Source organism: Lates calcarifer, linkage group LG24 (genome assembly GCF_001640805.2).
Source record: "Lates calcarifer isolate ASB-BC8 linkage group LG24, TLL_Latcal_v3, whole genome shotgun sequence".
Taxonomy (NCBI): domain Eukaryota; kingdom Metazoa; phylum Chordata; class Actinopteri; family Centropomidae; genus Lates; species Lates calcarifer.
In genome coordinates, this window is record NC_066856.1 from 15,614,144 (window position 1) to 15,631,438 (window position 17,295).

Here is a 17,295-nt window from a genome sequence, read left to right on the forward strand (position 1 = left end):
CCTGACCAATCACCAGCAAGCGTTGGCACAGCGGGTTATTATTCCTTTTTCGTGTAGCGAAAGCATAGAACAGGCTAGCGCAGGTCACTCCTGACCAATCCGCAGTAAGCGTTAGCGCATGATACGCCTGACCAATCACCAGCAAGCGTTGGCACAGCGGGTTATTATTCCTTTTTCGTGTAGTGAAAGCATAGAACAGGCTAGCGCAGGTCACTCCTGACCAATCCGCAGTAAGCGTCAGCACAGTATAAACTTAACTAATCAGCAACACAGTGGGCTGTTTCACTCATGATCGTAGCTTTTAACTGTTCGATTCTCCTGTTTTGTACCTCTAAAAGTTATGTGTGTAAATGTAAGTTATAATAATTTCGTAGCAGTTATGAGTGTCCAAGATTAAGTTAATCGCTCTCTCTGAGTAATATTCAACTTTGTGAACAATTAAATGAGCGAGAGAGATTTGTTGTGCATTGTTTGTTAATATTTCCTGGTCTGTGTTTTGAGTCCACAACTGTCCACTGTTGATGGACGTGTGGCTTCTTCATATTGGTTCAGCCACATGTTTATATGTAGGTTATGTTATATGATAATGTCTAGCGACAACGCAGAAGCACTGTAGAGACAGACATTAGCTACTAAGGAGCAGATGTTCTTCTCTCTGCAGTGGATAAGTTAATTGTGATCTGTGCAGCTAATTCACAGTTTGTGTAATGTGCATTATGTTACCATGTCATTTGTGCCAGCTCTGCCTCAGCCTTTATTTCATGTGAACAACAGCGAACACTATTACATGTTACTGAAATGACAATGCCTATCTCTGCCAATGACACTCTTGATAAATATGAGATTGTGTAACCTGCATGGAAGAATATCTATAAATAAGCCTTATCACGTACACACACACACAGAAATTGGCAGCTTGATTTATTGTGTTCTGATACAGCAAAAAAAATAAAAACAAAAACACTGCACGTTTCCATGATTTGAGATAATTTCCATTAAAGTTTGCTATGAAGTAAATATAAAATAAAGGTCAAACTAATGTTTTACACTAGCTTCAATACCAACTATTGGTATGTTAAAAGAAGAGTCAAATAGAAAAACAACTTTTTGCTTGAGAGGTGGAATTGAGGAGGAGGAAAACAATGGTATAGACACTTATGTAACAGATTACTGTGCCTGTTATAATTTTATTTACATATTTCCTTATGGTGGCAATGTCCTCCAAGAGAGCAATTAGTGGTTCAAACAGCAAAATACTCAGTAATAATGTATGCTGCCAACTGAACATTTATGGAACAAGCCAGACTAATGTATCACATGCTTTTTTTCCATCATCATCATCATCAGAAAACAGACAGTCAGAATAATTAAGCTAACAGTGATAAGAACTGACCATGACCTGTTAAAGATGAGTGAAAGTAAAACAGGCAGATAAAAGTGAGTTGATATTAGTGTTTGTTAGTGTGGACCACACCCTGTGACAAACTTGGAAAATTACAAGCACTTTCAAGATAAAAATTATTGAGAATTAATAAAATACAAAATAATGCACATATTCTATACCAACTACTCAATGTATACACTGAATACATTTTATAAATTTTGCATTTAATTGTAATGCAGACTGTTTTCATATTTTCATCATGAACATATTAATAAGAAGAATGAATAAAACTGTGATACAAAACACCCATTTAAAATTGAGCAAGTCTCCAAAACAGTGTGTAAAATAATGTGGTGTATGGTTATATTCATGTAAAATAATGTCAAATTACAATATCAAAATGAACTGAAATAATAACCAGGATAAAACATTTACATAACAACAAAAGGCAAAATGCAAAAGAAACACATGGCAAACACAATATTGCTATTGTGTTGCAATGACCATCATAAACCCTCTGCTGAATTAAATGACAAAATGGAGGTCTGATACATGATGCTGTTTACATATTCCATATACAGTATGTCTCATTTTTACAGTCTGGTTGACAGATCCTCAGTGTTTTCAGCGGGGATACTAGTAACTGGGATATCACTGAAAGTTTCACCTTCAGCTCCTTCACTCAGTATAGCTACCACTGTTGATATAGTGGCATTAGGATCCAATAGTTTCACCAAAGGCACATTCACATCTCTCTCCTGAAAGATCAGATTCTGCAGAGTCATGGCCTGCATGGAGTCAATGCCTAAGGATGAGAGAGGTGAGTTGTCTTTCAGCTCACTCTGATCCATGCCAATGGTCTCACTAAGGAGAGAGACTACATACTCTTTTGGTGAGACGGACTCAGTTTGTTTAGTTTCAGAATCCTTCTCTTTGGATTTTTGGAAAGCCTCCTCAACTAACGCGATGAGGCGCATGGTCAAAGCCTTGTTTTGAGAGAGGATGTTGTACCTGATGTTTCTGAAGTGAAACCTGCAAACAGCCTGTTGGGGTCGATTGAGCACGAGGCATTGCTCCAAGCTTTTATGAATTTCAGCCACATTCAACACCATCATCCCTTTCGCCTCCAGAAATCTCTGAAAATGCTCCTTATTCAGGAGGAGACCGAGGTTCAGAGCTCCCCAGTTGATGGACTGTCCAGGCAGCCCAAGTTTGCGCCTGTACTGACAGAACATGTCAAGGAATGTGTTGGCCGCTGCGTAGTTAGTTTGTGATGCATTTCCCAGAAAAGCAGAGATAGAGGAGAAACACACAAAGTAGTCCAGCTGACAGTGCTGTGTCGCGTGGTGCAAGTTCAGTGCACCATTTACTTTTGGTTTGAGAACTTTCTCATAAAGAGATCTGTTGAGGGTCTCAATCAGCCCATCGTGCAAGACAACTGCACTGTGAAACACTCCCCTAACTGGACAATCAGGGAACTTCTGACCAATGACACTGATAACCTTGTGCACCTGCTCAGAGACAGATATGTCACACTCCATGCTAGTAATGCAGTTTCCACACTGTTTCTCTATGTTGTGTATCTCTTGCTGCACCTCTGGTGTGGGCTTGCTCCTGGAGAGTATGACAATATACTCTCCCCCTCTTTGTGAGATGAACTTTACAGTCTCAAAGCCCAGACCAGAGAGACCACCTGCCACTATGTACACTGCCCTCTTATGGAAAAGCTGTTTTTTTGTTGGTAGCAGTGGAATCTCAGACAGGGTGCTGCCAGCATCTTTTTCCAGAGCCACAACAGCTAGTTTCTTTGAGTTGAAATAGGATTCTGGTTTCTCAAAATGAATGTACTTGGTGCTGTCAGATTTCACACTCTGAAACGTAAAGCTTTTAAGGGCAAATTTCCTGCTCAAGTTCAAGGACTTGAGCCAGTGATAAATGTGCGGCCTTTGTGCACTCAAAGATCCCTTTTGCAAAATGATTGGCATCTGAATTGTCTGCACATGAACATTCTCCTTTATATTGTCAAACACATCTTGAGTAAGCAAACCCTGCATCTGAGAATCACAGATGATGACAACGTGTTGGACACCAGGGAAATTGCAAATTTTTTCAATCAGGGACTCATCAAATGGAGGCAGGATGACAAATGCATCCATTTGACTGACATCTACAAAAGAGCCATTGCACTGTGTTCCAACAACCACATTCCAGCCTGATTTGTAAGCAGTAAGTGCCAAGACTTTCATCAGAGCAGAGTCTGGGACAGAGGATATAATTCCTAGATGATGTTTGGCTCTGGGCAAGGCTCGATGCAGGATTTCCCATGCGAGCACGAAGTAGGAAACACAGGGTGTTTTTTGAAAAACTGGAAATCGTTTGGTGCTGTAGCACGCATCCTCTGGAACTCTAATCTTGTTGGCTGCCACCACAGGATAACAAGAAGCAATGTGATCACCCACTTTCAATTTCTGGACGTCTTTTCCCACTGCTGTAACAATACCACTGAAATCAAGAGCCAGTAGCTTGTGATTCTGTAATGAGTGTTTGTTCCAGTACAGTGTCTGGCCAAATTTCAGATGCGAAACACTGACAGGGAAGTAATCAGATGAGTGAACACATATCTTACTGGGCTGAATTTCAACTGATGTGGCACTGATTGGCAGGGCCCCTTGTTCAAAGTAAATGGCACTCACTTGAGTAATGCTATGTGCATCAGCTGTCTTAAAGATGCAGGGCTCAGACATTGTAGAGGTGAAGCTCCCCACTGAACTGTCAGTTATCTCAGGTGGAGTACGGACAATGGAAGGTTTCAAAATCAGTCCATCTTTCACCACCAACTCTGGGTATTTGCTGCAAGGATATGACTGTAGGACCTCAGACAAAGCTGCAATGTCCTTAGCGGAGACAGTGTTTATATCAATGAACTGAAATGAAAGATCTGGTATCTCTGCAGCAAATGATCTTGTCATACCAGCAAGAGAAAAACCTGGACTTATGTGGTCTACAGTGATGTCAGATGAGCGGTAGGTTACTGCTCTAATGGATTGTTTGAAGTGAATTCGCTTGAGCTCAAGGACTATTTGGCGGAAAATCTCACAGCAGCTCGCTAAATTCTGCAGGACCACATCAGCTGCCAGCGAAGTAAGGTCTTCTTTGCCCCACAAAAACAAGACCTCATCAAAGTTTTTCTTGATATCTGTGATATTAAGTTTTGCCAAGAGAGAGGGAAAGCCATAGCTCAAGATATCTTTTGCATGTGTGAACAACACATATTGAGAACTTGAGTCCAAATGTTGTTTGAGACCTTCAGAGATCCCTATACAATCACAGAAGACCAAGGCCTTAGGAGGAGGAGCAGATGTGATACCTTCAGAGATGACACTGAAGGAATTGTGGTAGAAGTACTCCTCAACCACATGAGAGCTACTGCCGAGATACTTGATTATCACATTCTTAACCTCAACCAAGACTCTGCCTTCTCTGTCTGAAAAACAGCCACAAACCTCAAAGTGATCAGTGCCCACATCGATTGCTCTCAAATAGACAATCATCTCATCTTGCAAGGGTTCACACATGGTCAAGCTTCCTATTTTGGCAGGAAAGCCTGGCCTGCCAGCAAAAATGTGCTCCACCGTAACTGGGAGAAGCTGCATCAGAAAATCCAACACAACAGGATGAATGCAGTAGTCATGCAACTGAGACCGTAGTTCCTCTGGAACTGAGACAACAGCAAAAGCCTCCTTGAGGTCTTCTCCATAGTGCACATCCCCCTTATTCTGGAAGACATCTCCGTACTGAAAGCCTCCTTGAGACAGATACCCATAGAACTCCTGAGCGCTCACTACAGATGTGCATCTTTTATAGATGGAGCTTAGTGAAATGCACTGCTCCTCAATCAGTCTCTCTCTTTTGGAAACAACTGTGCCTGATGCATACACTGCAGATGGGGAGAACACCCTGAAACTGGTTTCTTTCTCTGTTTGTTCCAGTTGTACCTTCATGTCAGGTGAATTCAGGGTTAAAACACATGGACTGTGGAAATTGACACTGAGCTGTAGTGCGTTGAGCGTTACTTTTGGTTTGGTACTGGCCATGACTGCAGCTAAACCCAGCTCAGCGTAGAAGGCACCAGGGATGATGGGTATATTGTTGTGCTTGTGCTCTTTCAGGTAGAAAGAGGAGTCTGACATCAGATCGCAGCTAAAAATGTTGCTTTCATTTCCTGTCTGACGGAGCACAGGATGATCACTCACTGTGTTTTTCTGTGCTGCTCCTATGATAACATCTCTGTCCGAGCAATCAAACTTATATTTCGGGAAAGGCAGTGGCATCGTCTCATACCCTTTGTAGAAGGTGTCCCAGTCTACCTGAACACCTAGTTCGAACAGCTTAGAAACAACAGACATGATTGTTTCGTGATCCTTCTCTGGCTGCACTGAAGCTAAGACAGCTGTGCTATTACCCAGAGATTCCATGATGTTTCTCTGTAGTGCCCTTCTTGGACCTATCTCTACAAAGACTGTGTTCTTCTTCCCTTTAGCTGCTGACCTCACTGCCTGCTCAAAAACTACAGGCTCACGAATGTTTCTCGCCCAGTATTCACCTGTGCAGAAATCTCCCTGCTGGATTTCCTTGCCTGTCACTGTTGAGAACAACTCTGTGTCGAGATCATTAACCTGTAAGGAGCCAATTGTTTCCTTGATTTCTGGCAGAATTGGATCCATCATGTGGCTGTGGTAAGCAGCAGGCACATCCAGGACATGGAGGAACAGATTCTGACTGTTGGCTGAGGTGCTTAGCTCCTCATGGAGGCTCTTGATTGCATCTGCATCACCTGAGAGGGTGCAGGACTGCGGGCTGTTGAAAGCAGCAAGGCAAACTCTCCCGGAGTAATGAGGGAGAAAAGCAGCTACCTCTGATATGACCATGTTGCTGATCACAAGCATCTTCCCCCCAGTGACTTTGCTCTGAAGAATGCTACGGAAATAGATGACCTTCACTGCATCCTCAAGAGGCAAAAGGCCAGAGCAGTGAGCTGCCGCAACCTCCCCTACAGAGTGCCCAAGTATTGCATCTGGCTTGACACCCCAATGCCTGAGTAGGCTGGTAATACCAACTTGGATGGCAAAGAGCAAAGGTTGGACAACCTCTGGGTTTTTGAAATCACTACTCTCAAAGTCACTCTCGAGCATGTCCAGGATGTTCAGAGTGCTCAGCTTTTGAAAAATATGTGTAATCTCTTTGATCTTATCTCTGAATACAGGTTCGTATTTTAGCAGCTGCTTGCACATGCCATGGTAAGTGACGCCATTTCCACAGAAGACAAACACTAACCTTGAATCTGGGTTGGATGGGCTAATATTTTTGCTCACCGCAGAATTTAGCTTGTCTTTAAAATCATCTACAGATGATGCAATGATGGCTTTTCTGTATTTATGTTTTAGATGGCTTCTTCTGCAAGCTGATGTGTACAACAGAGAATCCAGATCAACTTTACTGTCTACTTCTAGCTGTTTAATGGTGTCTTCCATCATCAGGGTGAGAGATTTTGTTGAATTTGCAGACATGACAAAGTACTTTGGTTGTGTCTGATCATTCTTTTGCCTAGTGGCTGACTGCTTGTACTGTTTGACAATAGCATGCGCATTTGTACCCCCAAAGCCAAAGTTGTTAACCCCTGCAATTCTTGCACCAGATGCTTCCCACTTTTCTGCTTCCTTTTGAACTTTAATGTTCAGGGCTCTGGCATCTACACTGGTGGATTCCTCAGAATAAAAAACTGATGGTACAAAAGTCTCGTGCTTCATCATTAGGAGAACCTTAATGAGCCCGGCCACTCCTGCAGCAGATTCTGTATGTCCAATATTGCTCTTCACAGAGCCAATCCGCAGTGTCTCTGAACCCGGAAGTCTGGCTTTGGCAATGACGTTTGAGATGCTTCCCGCCTCCGTTGGGTCTCCGACTGGGGTTCCAGTCCCATGTGCCTCTATGTACTGGACATTTGTGAGGTCAGACTCTGAGTAGATTCTTCGCAGGAGCTCCTCTTGTTGTGTCATGGATGGTTTGGTGATTGGAGAGACTGAGTGTCCATCTTGGTTGACAGCTGTTTTGCTGATGATACCCCAGATATGGTCATGGTCTTGTATTGCCTGTAAAGCAGCAACAAGACAAAAATTATATAACGAGAGTGGAATAAAATTTTGATGCTTAGTCAAAAGACACGTGTTTTGGACCTCTAAAGCATTGCTGGAGAGAAACAGGGTTAACAGGAACTAATATAACATTTACAGGTGCTATTCAGACTGGTTAATGTTTAAAAGAAACAAAATGCTAAGTTGTAAAGAATCAGAATTAATTGATGCTGGGCTAATATCTGATATGATCAGATGTCAATAAAAAGTAAGGAAGGAAATTGTCTGCTACATATTCTGACCTTTTTCAGTGGCTTCAAGAGAACAACCCCACAGCCTTCCCCTCTACCATAGCCATCTGCTGTGTTGGAGAAGGGTTTGCTGGTCCCTTCAGGTGAGATCATCTTGGCCTTGCTGAGAGCAACAAACACTCTTGGCTCTATGATACAGTTCACTCCCCCACAAACAGCCATGTCGCAATCGCCTGAGAAGATAAAACTAATTTTATTATCTCGCACAAGAATATTCTGTTGCTGCTGTTAAAATGTATCCTTGTCATAAAAATCAGACCTTGTTTAATGGATTGACAGGCAAGATGAAGAGCCACAAGTGAGGATGAGCAGGCGCAGTCTATGGACAGTGAGGGTCCAGTAAAGTTGAAGATGTAGGAGACTCTGTTTGCTGCGATGCTCATGGCAAGTCCTGTGCCAGTCCAATGGTTGATGACACTTGGGTGCACATGTGCAGCATTTGTTTCATAATCTCTGTTCATGAGACCTACATAAATATAAATTATGCATAATTAAAAAAAACATGTAAGACACATCACTGTTTATTATTTAGAAATTTGGGAATGGATGATTTACTTAGTGTTAAAATTTGAATAGAAATGTAAAGTTAAAACTTGGTCCAATGAAAATGTTCATGTGAAAAATCTTTGCTCAAGATTACTAATATTGCACAAAACTATGAAGACACAGCAACTGGAGACATGTTTCTACTGTCTCACCAAAAAACACTCCTGTCCTGGTCCCACTAGCCTTCTCCATAGGAAGTCCAGCATTTTCTAAAGCTCTGTAAACACACTGAAGGAGCTGTTTTTGTTGAGGGTCCATTTGTTCCACTTCACTGTCACTGATGCCGAAGAACTTGTGGTCAAATTCATTGAACCTGCAAACAATTGATCAGATCAGGGCTTTCTACACACTTGGTTTGCTTAAAGAGTTACATTTGATGTTGTTCCAGAGCTGGTTTTTGATGAGAGGAAAGCCCCTTCCTCATTTTTGATTGTTTAAAATCACTTCTATCAGGAGCAGCACTGTTTTCTCTCCTATTTATCACAGCCATTTTAATGGAATTCGTGACCATGTGCTAGTTTCAAAGACCATATCAGTGAGGAGATGACACGAAATTCTGATTTCACATTTCACCCCCACTCACTCTTCCTCAAAGAAAGCTCAAACACAAGCACCAGACACAGGCTTCTACATATAGACTCCCCACACCTGGTGGTAATCCACAATCAGTGACATCATCAACGAGTTACACCTGAGTTCACCACTCACTTGACATTCACTCACTTGACATTCGAAAAAGTCAAGAGAGTATATCAACATTTCTTCTCATATACTTTCTTTGACTCAAACAGACACACCATAAAGACTTTTGGAGTAAGTCTCCAAAACGTTCAGATATCTATAATAACCCAGTGTTAAGAAGAGAATCTAAAAGTAAGGGCTGCAAAGAAACGTTTTTCAAAAAAAATTTGGAGCCCCACTGATTAACATAGAGACATAAAATGTGGTGCAAATAACATTAAAAGATCATTTATATTTGATAAGGAAACTATATTTCCAAAACATATAAAGTAAACAAGCTTATCAAAATAGACAATATAATAAGATTTAAATCATACCCGTCAATGAGTGCAGCCTTGGCTGTGCGGGATTTACCCGCCTTGTTGTCATCGGGGTCATACCAGCTGGCCAAGTCGAACCTTTCCCTGGGAATTGGCACAGAACAGTTTCTACCATCCATGAGAACCTTCCAGAAATTGTCAAGCCCCTCTCCTGTTTCGAAACGTAGGACATAGATGAAAAAAAAAAAAAAAAAATTACAAAAAGCCTACTGTTTGTATTTAGAATTTTGTAATTGCCTGATTTCCAATTGCCTGATTATTGTTAGAGAATATTGTTCAAGAGGTAGTGGTGAATTCATTTTTATCTGTTTTGTTCCCGAACTGCTCTAATAATGTTTTTGCAGTTTTTGTTTTTCAATTTTCCATAACTACATTCAAAGATATTATTTGTGAAGCTTTATACACATCACGAAAGACAAAAAGTTCCCAAATCACATGACTTACCCCCTGGAAAATTGCATCCAATGCCCACCACTGCAATACTGTCTTCAGCTTCTTCCATTTTGACGGCGCATCACTAGAAAAGAAAATCAAAAATCTTTACTGCAACACCGTGTCAATACCACTCTTCCCTTCCAGGTATCATCACATCTAGAAACTAATGCAGAGTATTCTGTAAAACTCTGTAATTAGTCCAATTTAGTCATGCACCAGATCATCCTTACATCCATACTGTTCACCTGCTCCCCTGGTGATGCTATCACCTTCGGACTTGCGGTTGATTCTTATAGCCAGCTTCTTTTCTTTATTAAACATTAATGATTGATTGTAGACGTGGCCATGGAGATGAAGGACTTCAGTGCACACATTTATGGTGCCTTGCAAATGATTAGACCAAGTTTAATGAGTAAATCAATATGTTATCCAACAGTGAGGTGACTCCAGGTCTTGTTTCATTGAAGCTTATCACATTCATGCCACTCCATAACTAACAATCAAGGACAACAAGTTTGAAATTCTATTTATGGAAAACAGCTTCAAGTGAAAAGCAATTGCTTCATCTAAACTTCATTAAACTAATAATAATTCAACAAATTTTACATCAAGTAACAGCCATTGTTAAGAAATAGGCTAAGTATTAATGAGTCAACAATGTTATTGATACAGTACCTTACATAATATATACAACGCATGTTGTGTAAGAGAGTGGCTTAATTTATATTCTTTGAGCTTTATGTTTTGATTAGATAATTCAAGGTCAAGGCAGATGTTTTAAGATGAACTGAAACAAACTGGACAGAGTAGTGTGGTGGAAATTCCATGAATATTATTATATAAGGATATTATGTAGGGGGCTATGTAAGAATGTTTCCACTGTCTAATGCAACTCACATTCCCAACAGTAAAGAAACCTTCACTGGAAACTTTTTAATGTTGCTATGTTTTCATGTCTTTAAAACATCCAATAGAGCCTCTGCTTCTTTATACATACAATGCAACAATAACCATGAATAAAAATGTATGTAAAGTTACCTCTGGACATGTTGTACATCCTCAGAACAAACAGAGCATGTGCAAAGATGTGGAAATGATTGTAAGAATTACATTTTCCACACTAAACAAACTGTTAAAGAACTTGTAATGCATCTAAATTTGCTTTAAATTTGTAGCATGTCTACTGTGGCATTTCAGCTTTCCTTTAACCATTTACTGTAAATAAATCAAAGCAGCATCACACTTTAAAACAAGAATAGGCTTTAGGTTTGACAAATGGGTCAATAAACAAGAGTTTCTGTGGATGCTGTAACTTTGGGACACCTTGTTAGCGTTTCAGATCTTGTCTGCAGTTACCTTTTTACATTCCAAATACAGTGGTGTACATATCTAGCTGTAATCTTTGTTTTATTGCCTTTATCAGTCCACTGCAGTCACACAAAGATCATACAGTGGTATTAAAGTCATTAACCATGGGTGTGTTTATGACTTTATGTCAAAGCAGTGTCAGAGCCCCTGAGGTTAGATGAGAGCAAGAGAAATGATCTGATTGACTTGATGAGAAAGAAACTTTTTATTTATTTAGGCTGTAAAAGAAACAGATTTTTTTTAAAAAAGCATTCTCTTAAGAAACTGAGCCAGTGCCAGATGGATTCTTATAACATTTATGGGCATATATGAAAACAAGGACATGGCCAAATGTAATAAAACTATAAATAACTGTGTTCTGGGGAATTTCCATTTGCTTTGTTTTGTCATTGCTTAGTCTGATTATTCCACATACATTTCAGTTTTTACTGTATTTTATTTGTTATTTATAGTTGTACTTCAACATTTTTCCTTTAGTTTTGAATATTAATTTCATTTTGCCTTGATCATTTTATTTTTTGTAATAGCTTAAAATTAGTGGTTCAAATAGTATGTCGGCATATTTGCATTAAATTCTTCTGCACCCATTCCTCATTTAAGTACAGTATGAATGTATTTGATGTATGTGGATTTTTGAACTTTTATAAAAAGTGAATCAGCAGTTTAATCATATGTCAGTTGATAGATGCCATATTGTACTATATTCCAAAGGCAGGAACCATGAATTTCAGGAGGAATTTCATTTGTAGCATGTGTGAGCAGGGACAGAAACAAAACCATGGAGTGTGTTATGGAGCAAGTTTAATGTCCAGTACAGAAAATCATTGAGACATGTAGACATCACTGTAGTCTGACTCATTGAAAAAAGGGTTTCTGTGAGTGTTAAAATTTAAATCCAAATATCCACTATGAAACTATTATCACAGATGGATAGAAAGGTATTATAGTATTATTATGGTCATTTCTGTAAATCAGAAATATAAACTTAAAATTAATTATGTAGTATACTTGGATTTTTCTTAATTAGAAATAGTGCCATGTTGTTCAAGTGCTGTATGTTTGTATGTAAAACAAGTACAAACATGAACTGTTAGAAAAATATATATACTATGTAACTGTATGAAAACTTCTTGGCAGGCAGTATTAGTGAAAGGATACAATGCATTGATTAGTGAAGTCATACATCTGACTGTAAACTGAAGGCTTTTATTGTGAATCCATGTTGCTTCATTCCCACGTTATGCCGAGCATCTTACAGCTCAGCTCCCACAGCTTCTGTGCCAAGTCGTCGTCCTTTCCGTATGCAGAGCAGTTGGCAGGAGCACAGTCACTGTCAGCAAAGACAAACATGAACAACCTGAAGTTTGGTTGAAATCCTTTAGGCCTAATATTTAATTTAATTTACTTCCAATCTACCTAATATTGTTCTTCTGCACATATTGGTCTATTGCTTCTTGAGGTTTATTCTGCTCTTTTGTTTTCTGATAAAAAGGTTTTATTGGCAGGACTTTTTTCTTATCTGAATCAAAGATTTAACTATAGAGGCAGTTAACAGATCGTAAAGCCCTTTGAGATAAACTTGTGACTTTGAATTATATAAATAAACCTGACTTAATAAATTCTAGCTTTAATTCAGACTGACCTGGCTTAATTCGGGATCAGATCTTGTTGATAGGAAATGTATAATTGACTGCAAAATACTGTCTATATTACCTGTAGTATCCACCGCTCTCTTTCTCCAGTGTTGGCTCCACTGCACAGTAAATGGTTGTCTGAGCTCCCTGGACAGAGTTCTTGGTGAAAGGACTGACCAGCTTCATGACAAACTGCTGAGGGCCGCTCAGATGACGCCATAAATCTGTCTGGACGACTCCAGGATGGAGAGCGTATGTTGTCACACCTGTGCCTGAAAGAATAAGGTGAATACCTGATTAACATTACTGGAAAACATGAATGAGAAGTGAAGGAATCCAAAAGAACTGAAGCTCTTTTGCACCTTGTTGAAATGACAGAGATAAGTGTATAATACTTACCCTCTAGTCGTTTAGCCAGTGAGCGGGTGAAGAGGACGTTGGCTAGCTTGCTCTGGGAGTAGGCTTCATTCTTGTTGTAACCCTTCTCACTGTTGATGTCCTCCAGATTGATTTTGCCCCATGAGTGAGCCATTGAAGACACATTGATGATCCTGGCTGGTGTCGACCTTTTAATCAGGTCCAGCAACAAATACGTCAAGAGGAAGTGACCTGAAGAACGAGGAGATGTGACTTTCAATTTCAAATTCAGAGTCTGAGAAAACAGAAGATGGATCTTGTATCTCTGAGGTATTGCAGAATGGATTGGCTTGAATTGGCTAAACATACACTGAGCCATCATCATGGTGGACAGATGTCAGCTCATGACAGAAAAGCGGAGTTATAACTACTCAGATTAGTAACGTTTTAGTATTTCAGTATATTTGTGTGTCACTTCTTAAGCTATCAAAGGTCAAACAAAATGACTTTAATGGGCTGACAACAAATCAGATAAGAAAATGACTTTGGCAGACAGAGCTAATGGGATGTGCGAAAACACAGAAACTGATGTATTCATGCTTAAAAATGTTGGTTCATCAGAAAATCTTAAATAATATAATTTTATCTTTTCCCTGTGCTGTGAATTCAAACATCTGGAGAGTCTGACAAACTTCTGACCACACCTTAGACTTTAACTGGCAGCATGTGACTCAAACCTGTGTCTAAGCTGTCTCTGCAGTGGTCTAAAGGCTGCAGAGCATTGATGTCTGAGCCTAACTGCACAAATTTTAGGGACATATTTACAGAGAAGGAAATTATTAAGTATGTCCTTAAAACTGTGGTCTATAAAGTTTAGCAGGAAGCAATGTCCATGTGGCAGTATGTTAAACTGTATTCTTTATCTTACAGAGGGTCAGTTTGTCTTATCTGACATCAGCACAGCAAGCTCAAATAATATCAACACTAATCAATATTTAACAGCACGATGGTATTACTGCCAAATAATAAGGCTAGACAGAGGGCTGTATATAGGTGAAGGGGGAAGGATTTAAATCAAATTTCATTTGAAATGACCCAAAAGTAAAATAGGACATATTAGTGTTTACCTAGGTTTTAAGTATATGTGCAGTTTACACTCTTTTACACAAGTTAGCCCTAAATACAGTATGATGAAAGGATTACTGCATTCACTCTATGCTGGATCTAGACAGAACACAAGCTGCCAAGTGGGAGGACAAGAAACAAAGTCTGCCTCCCAGTGGATTTATATGTAGGTATGGGAACTGTTTTGAATGCACTGATACGTCCCAGTTGGTGTTAACAAAAGCAGAAAACTGGGCAGCAATCAGAGCTAATAATTCTCTATAATTTGCAGCAGGTCATGTTCCACAAAACCATTTGGATGTCAAACAAGAATAAGATCTGGAAAAACAAGACTCAAGGATGGTCTGACGAGTCTTTCCTCAACAAACAACATGATTTTATTTACCCATGTGATTGACACCGATCTGCATCTCAAAACCATCTGCTGTCTTCCCATAAGGACACACCATCACACCAGCATTGTTGATGAGGATGTCGAGTTTTGGCTCTCCTGTAGAAAAGAACATCAAGAGGTAAATGCAACTGCAGCTTTTGAGTCCCTTCATGTGTGCAGTTTTTTACAGGAACAAGCAGGTTTACCTTTGTTGATGGCTTCAGCGAATTCTCTTATCGACTTGCTATCTGACAAGTCGAGTTTCATGCAGAGGACATTTTCGTTGCCAGAGCTTTCTTTGATATCTTTCACAGCAGCTTCTGCTTTCTCCATGTCCCTGCATGCTATTATGATCTTTGCCCCTAGACAGGAAAATAAACAGCAGGGAATAATAACAGCAAAAGCAATGCCTATATAAATACAGTGATTATCTCTGTACATGCAAGTAATGTGTGGGTGAATGAGTGGAGAGCACCCTCTCATGATGAAACAGCCACATTGCTGAATGCTTATTATAAGCAGGACATTTCAACATGGACAGTAAGTATTCAAGTAAGTATTCACTAAACATTAGGAAATGTAATATGATTTTTTTTTTTAGCAATGTTGTTTATTTTAATCTGCAGTGTGAGCTGTCATCACAGTGTATGGTGTGAGGCAGCTTTGTGGAAAATTAATGGTTAAATAAAATAACACAATGTGATATTTTTGGCTTATATTCATAATAAGCATCTCCAGGAATTAGCCACTTCATTATATCATTACAGTCTGTTTATTTCAGCTTCAGCTTAAAAGGAGCTTAAAAGTTCAGATTCAAAATAACTTCAATTAAAATCACTGCATTATATTTGCAGTGCAATAAATGCAATAAACCTCTTCACTTTCTTTTCAGTTTTGTGATTTGACTTCAATGTAAAAATCAAAATACATTAATACATGTGTATTGAATTTCTCTTTATTTATTTCTTTAACTTAGGCATTTTAAATCTTTCATTTCTTACAAGGGCTGTGAGCAAATAAAAAAAAGTGTTTTTAATACTCAGTATCACACATTTAATTCTGTACTCAAGTGGTACTGGAGTTCATTACCTGCCATGAATTACAAATTATAAAGTGTAAAGAAAATATAATTAAAGTCATATTGTTACTGTAATATTTTCTGGTACTGTTTAGGGTAAACAAGTAAATGAATTTGAAACACTTTTATGTTCTTTTTAAGCAGAACCTCTGTTAGGACAAATTAAACACTGATTCATTTGAAAAATCTGGCTTGTTAAAGGGTGTTTATATTCCCCCATGTGCAGCACTGAAAATAAATATTATTTAGTTGTCAGGTTGGGTATAATTTGATATTTTTGGACATATTCACAATGTAAAATAATAGTTTCAGTTGGTTCATTGTACTCCTCTAATCTGGGGATTTAAAAGTCAACATCTCCTTTCATAAAAACAAAGGAGGGCGGAGCTGTTTTTAACTTTTTTGCAGCAGCAGCCAAGTACTAAAATGGGTGATCCAAGTATGACACAGCACAAATCCAGTGCTGCTGATGTAATGATCGGTTAGATCATCGGAGCTGTAGCTGCATGAGTTGTAATTCAAACTCTGTGGTATTGAAATTTCAGTCAGACAAACCTCTTTTGGCCAAGTCGATGGCTGTCTCTTTGCCAATACCAGTGTTGGCACCGGTGATGACAACTGTTTTGCCATCTAGCTTTGCATCAGAAGACCAGGCAGGCCGGAAGTAATTTCTGGGGATATTGAGAAATCACTTTTAAATGTCTCAACAAGCAAAGTGGGTGTGATGTGACAAAACAGACTTGTAACGAAAAAAACTGTTTGCCCACACAGAGTCTACAGCAAAATAACAGTTTCAACGATTATCCAGTCATTAACATGTTAACAGAGTTATTATCCGACAGAAAAAGGCTGTATTTATCAATTAACTATCACTAAAAATAGACATTTTGTTTAAGCCGTGGAGTATTTTCAGGTAAATAAAAAAGCGCTCACCTTATCGCCTGCATCTCACTTGAATACAGCAGTCAGGCCGGGTGTAATAACACCTCTAAACCTGTAGACAAATTCTGTATCTCAGATTCAAGCTGCACTTCCTGAAACTTCCTATAAAACGTCGCTGGATTGAAAATTGGCGATGCGGAAATACCGATAAACCTAATATACGAACGTGTGATTGGCTGGGAGTGCGGCTCTATCCCTCTCGGACAACGCTGATTGGTTAGATTGTAAGCTTGGGTCAACCCTCTGTGGTTTGTGTTTGATTATGAACCCGGGCTGCGCCGGGTGGGTGGGGAGTCAGTGCCTGGCTTACACATTAAGTATACTTAATTAACAAACACATTAATCAATTTCCATTTATTATTTAAAAAGCAGTATTAGACGTAGTAGAAGCAGTAACAGCTGCAGTGGGCGTAGCAGTAATAGCAGCACTACCAGTAGTAGCAATAGTAGTAGTAGCATTGACTTCAGCGATGGAGTAAGAATTCTGAACTTTAATCATATTAAAAGTACTAATACCACACTGTAAAAATACTCTCAAGTAAAGATAGGT

At 39.3% G+C, this 17,295-nt stretch overlaps 2 protein-coding genes across 3 annotated transcripts; both read right to left on the bottom strand.

Annotated features, from left to right (window-relative positions):
- Positions 1 to 880: 880 nt before the first annotated feature.
- LOC108900013 (uncharacterized) lies at positions 881 to 10,311 on the bottom strand. Of its 2 annotated transcripts, XM_018700795.2 has the most exons (7): positions 10,099 to 10,311; positions 9,878 to 9,950; positions 9,431 to 9,584; positions 8,525 to 8,685; positions 8,086 to 8,292; positions 7,818 to 7,999; positions 882 to 7,533 (listed from the first exon to the last, which is right to left on the bottom strand). In XM_018700795.2, the coding sequence occupies exons 2-7, from the start codon at positions 9,933 to 9,935 to the stop codon at positions 1,978 to 1,980; spliced, it is 6,318 nt and encodes a 2,105-aa protein (XP_018556311.1). In that variant the 5' UTR covers positions 9,936 to 9,950; positions 10,099 to 10,311; the 3' UTR covers positions 882 to 1,977. The 2 variants fall into 2 exon arrangements, with proteins under 2 accessions (XP_050922677.1, XP_018556311.1); XM_051066720.1 differs by lacking the exon at positions 10,099 to 10,311 and having other exon boundaries at positions 881 to 7,533; positions 9,878 to 9,944.
- Positions 10,312 to 12,020: 1,709 nt separating this feature from the next.
- Positions 12,021 to 16,904, bottom strand: rdh12l (retinol dehydrogenase 12, like). The gene is made up of 7 exons (XM_018700796.2): positions 16,737 to 16,904; positions 16,359 to 16,474; positions 14,932 to 15,087; positions 14,738 to 14,842; positions 13,270 to 13,479; positions 12,950 to 13,142; positions 12,021 to 12,566 (listed from the first exon to the last, which is right to left on the bottom strand). The coding sequence occupies exons 1-7, from the start codon at positions 16,748 to 16,750 to the stop codon at positions 12,464 to 12,466; spliced, it is 897 nt and encodes a 298-aa protein (XP_018556312.1). The 5' UTR covers positions 16,751 to 16,904; the 3' UTR covers positions 12,021 to 12,463.
- Positions 16,905 to 17,295: the final 391 nt, after the last annotated feature.

Bases quoted from the DNA above. Each gene is read 5' to 3' on its own strand.
- LOC108900013 (XM_051066720.1), bottom strand. From the start codon at position 9,935: ATGGAAGAAGCTGAAGACAGTATTGCAGTGGTGGGCATTGGATGCAAT. The intron at 8,686-9,430 runs GTATGATTTAAA...AATTGTTTGCAG, and splicing joins AAGGCTGCACTCATTGACGG to GTTCAATGAATTTGACCACA. The intron at 7,534-7,817 runs GTCAGAATATGT...GCTGCTTTACAG, and splicing joins TCTTGAAGCCACTGAAAAAG to GCAATACAAGACCATGACCA.
- rdh12l (XM_018700796.2), bottom strand. The intron at 15,088-16,358 runs GTTTGTCTGACT...TTTCCTGTCTAG, and splicing joins CATCGACTTGGCCAAAAGAG to GGGCAAAGATCATAATAGCA. The intron at 14,843-14,931 runs GTAAACCTGCTT...TCTTTTCTACAG, and splicing joins CGCTGAAGCCATCAACAAAG to GAGAGCCAAAACTCGACATC.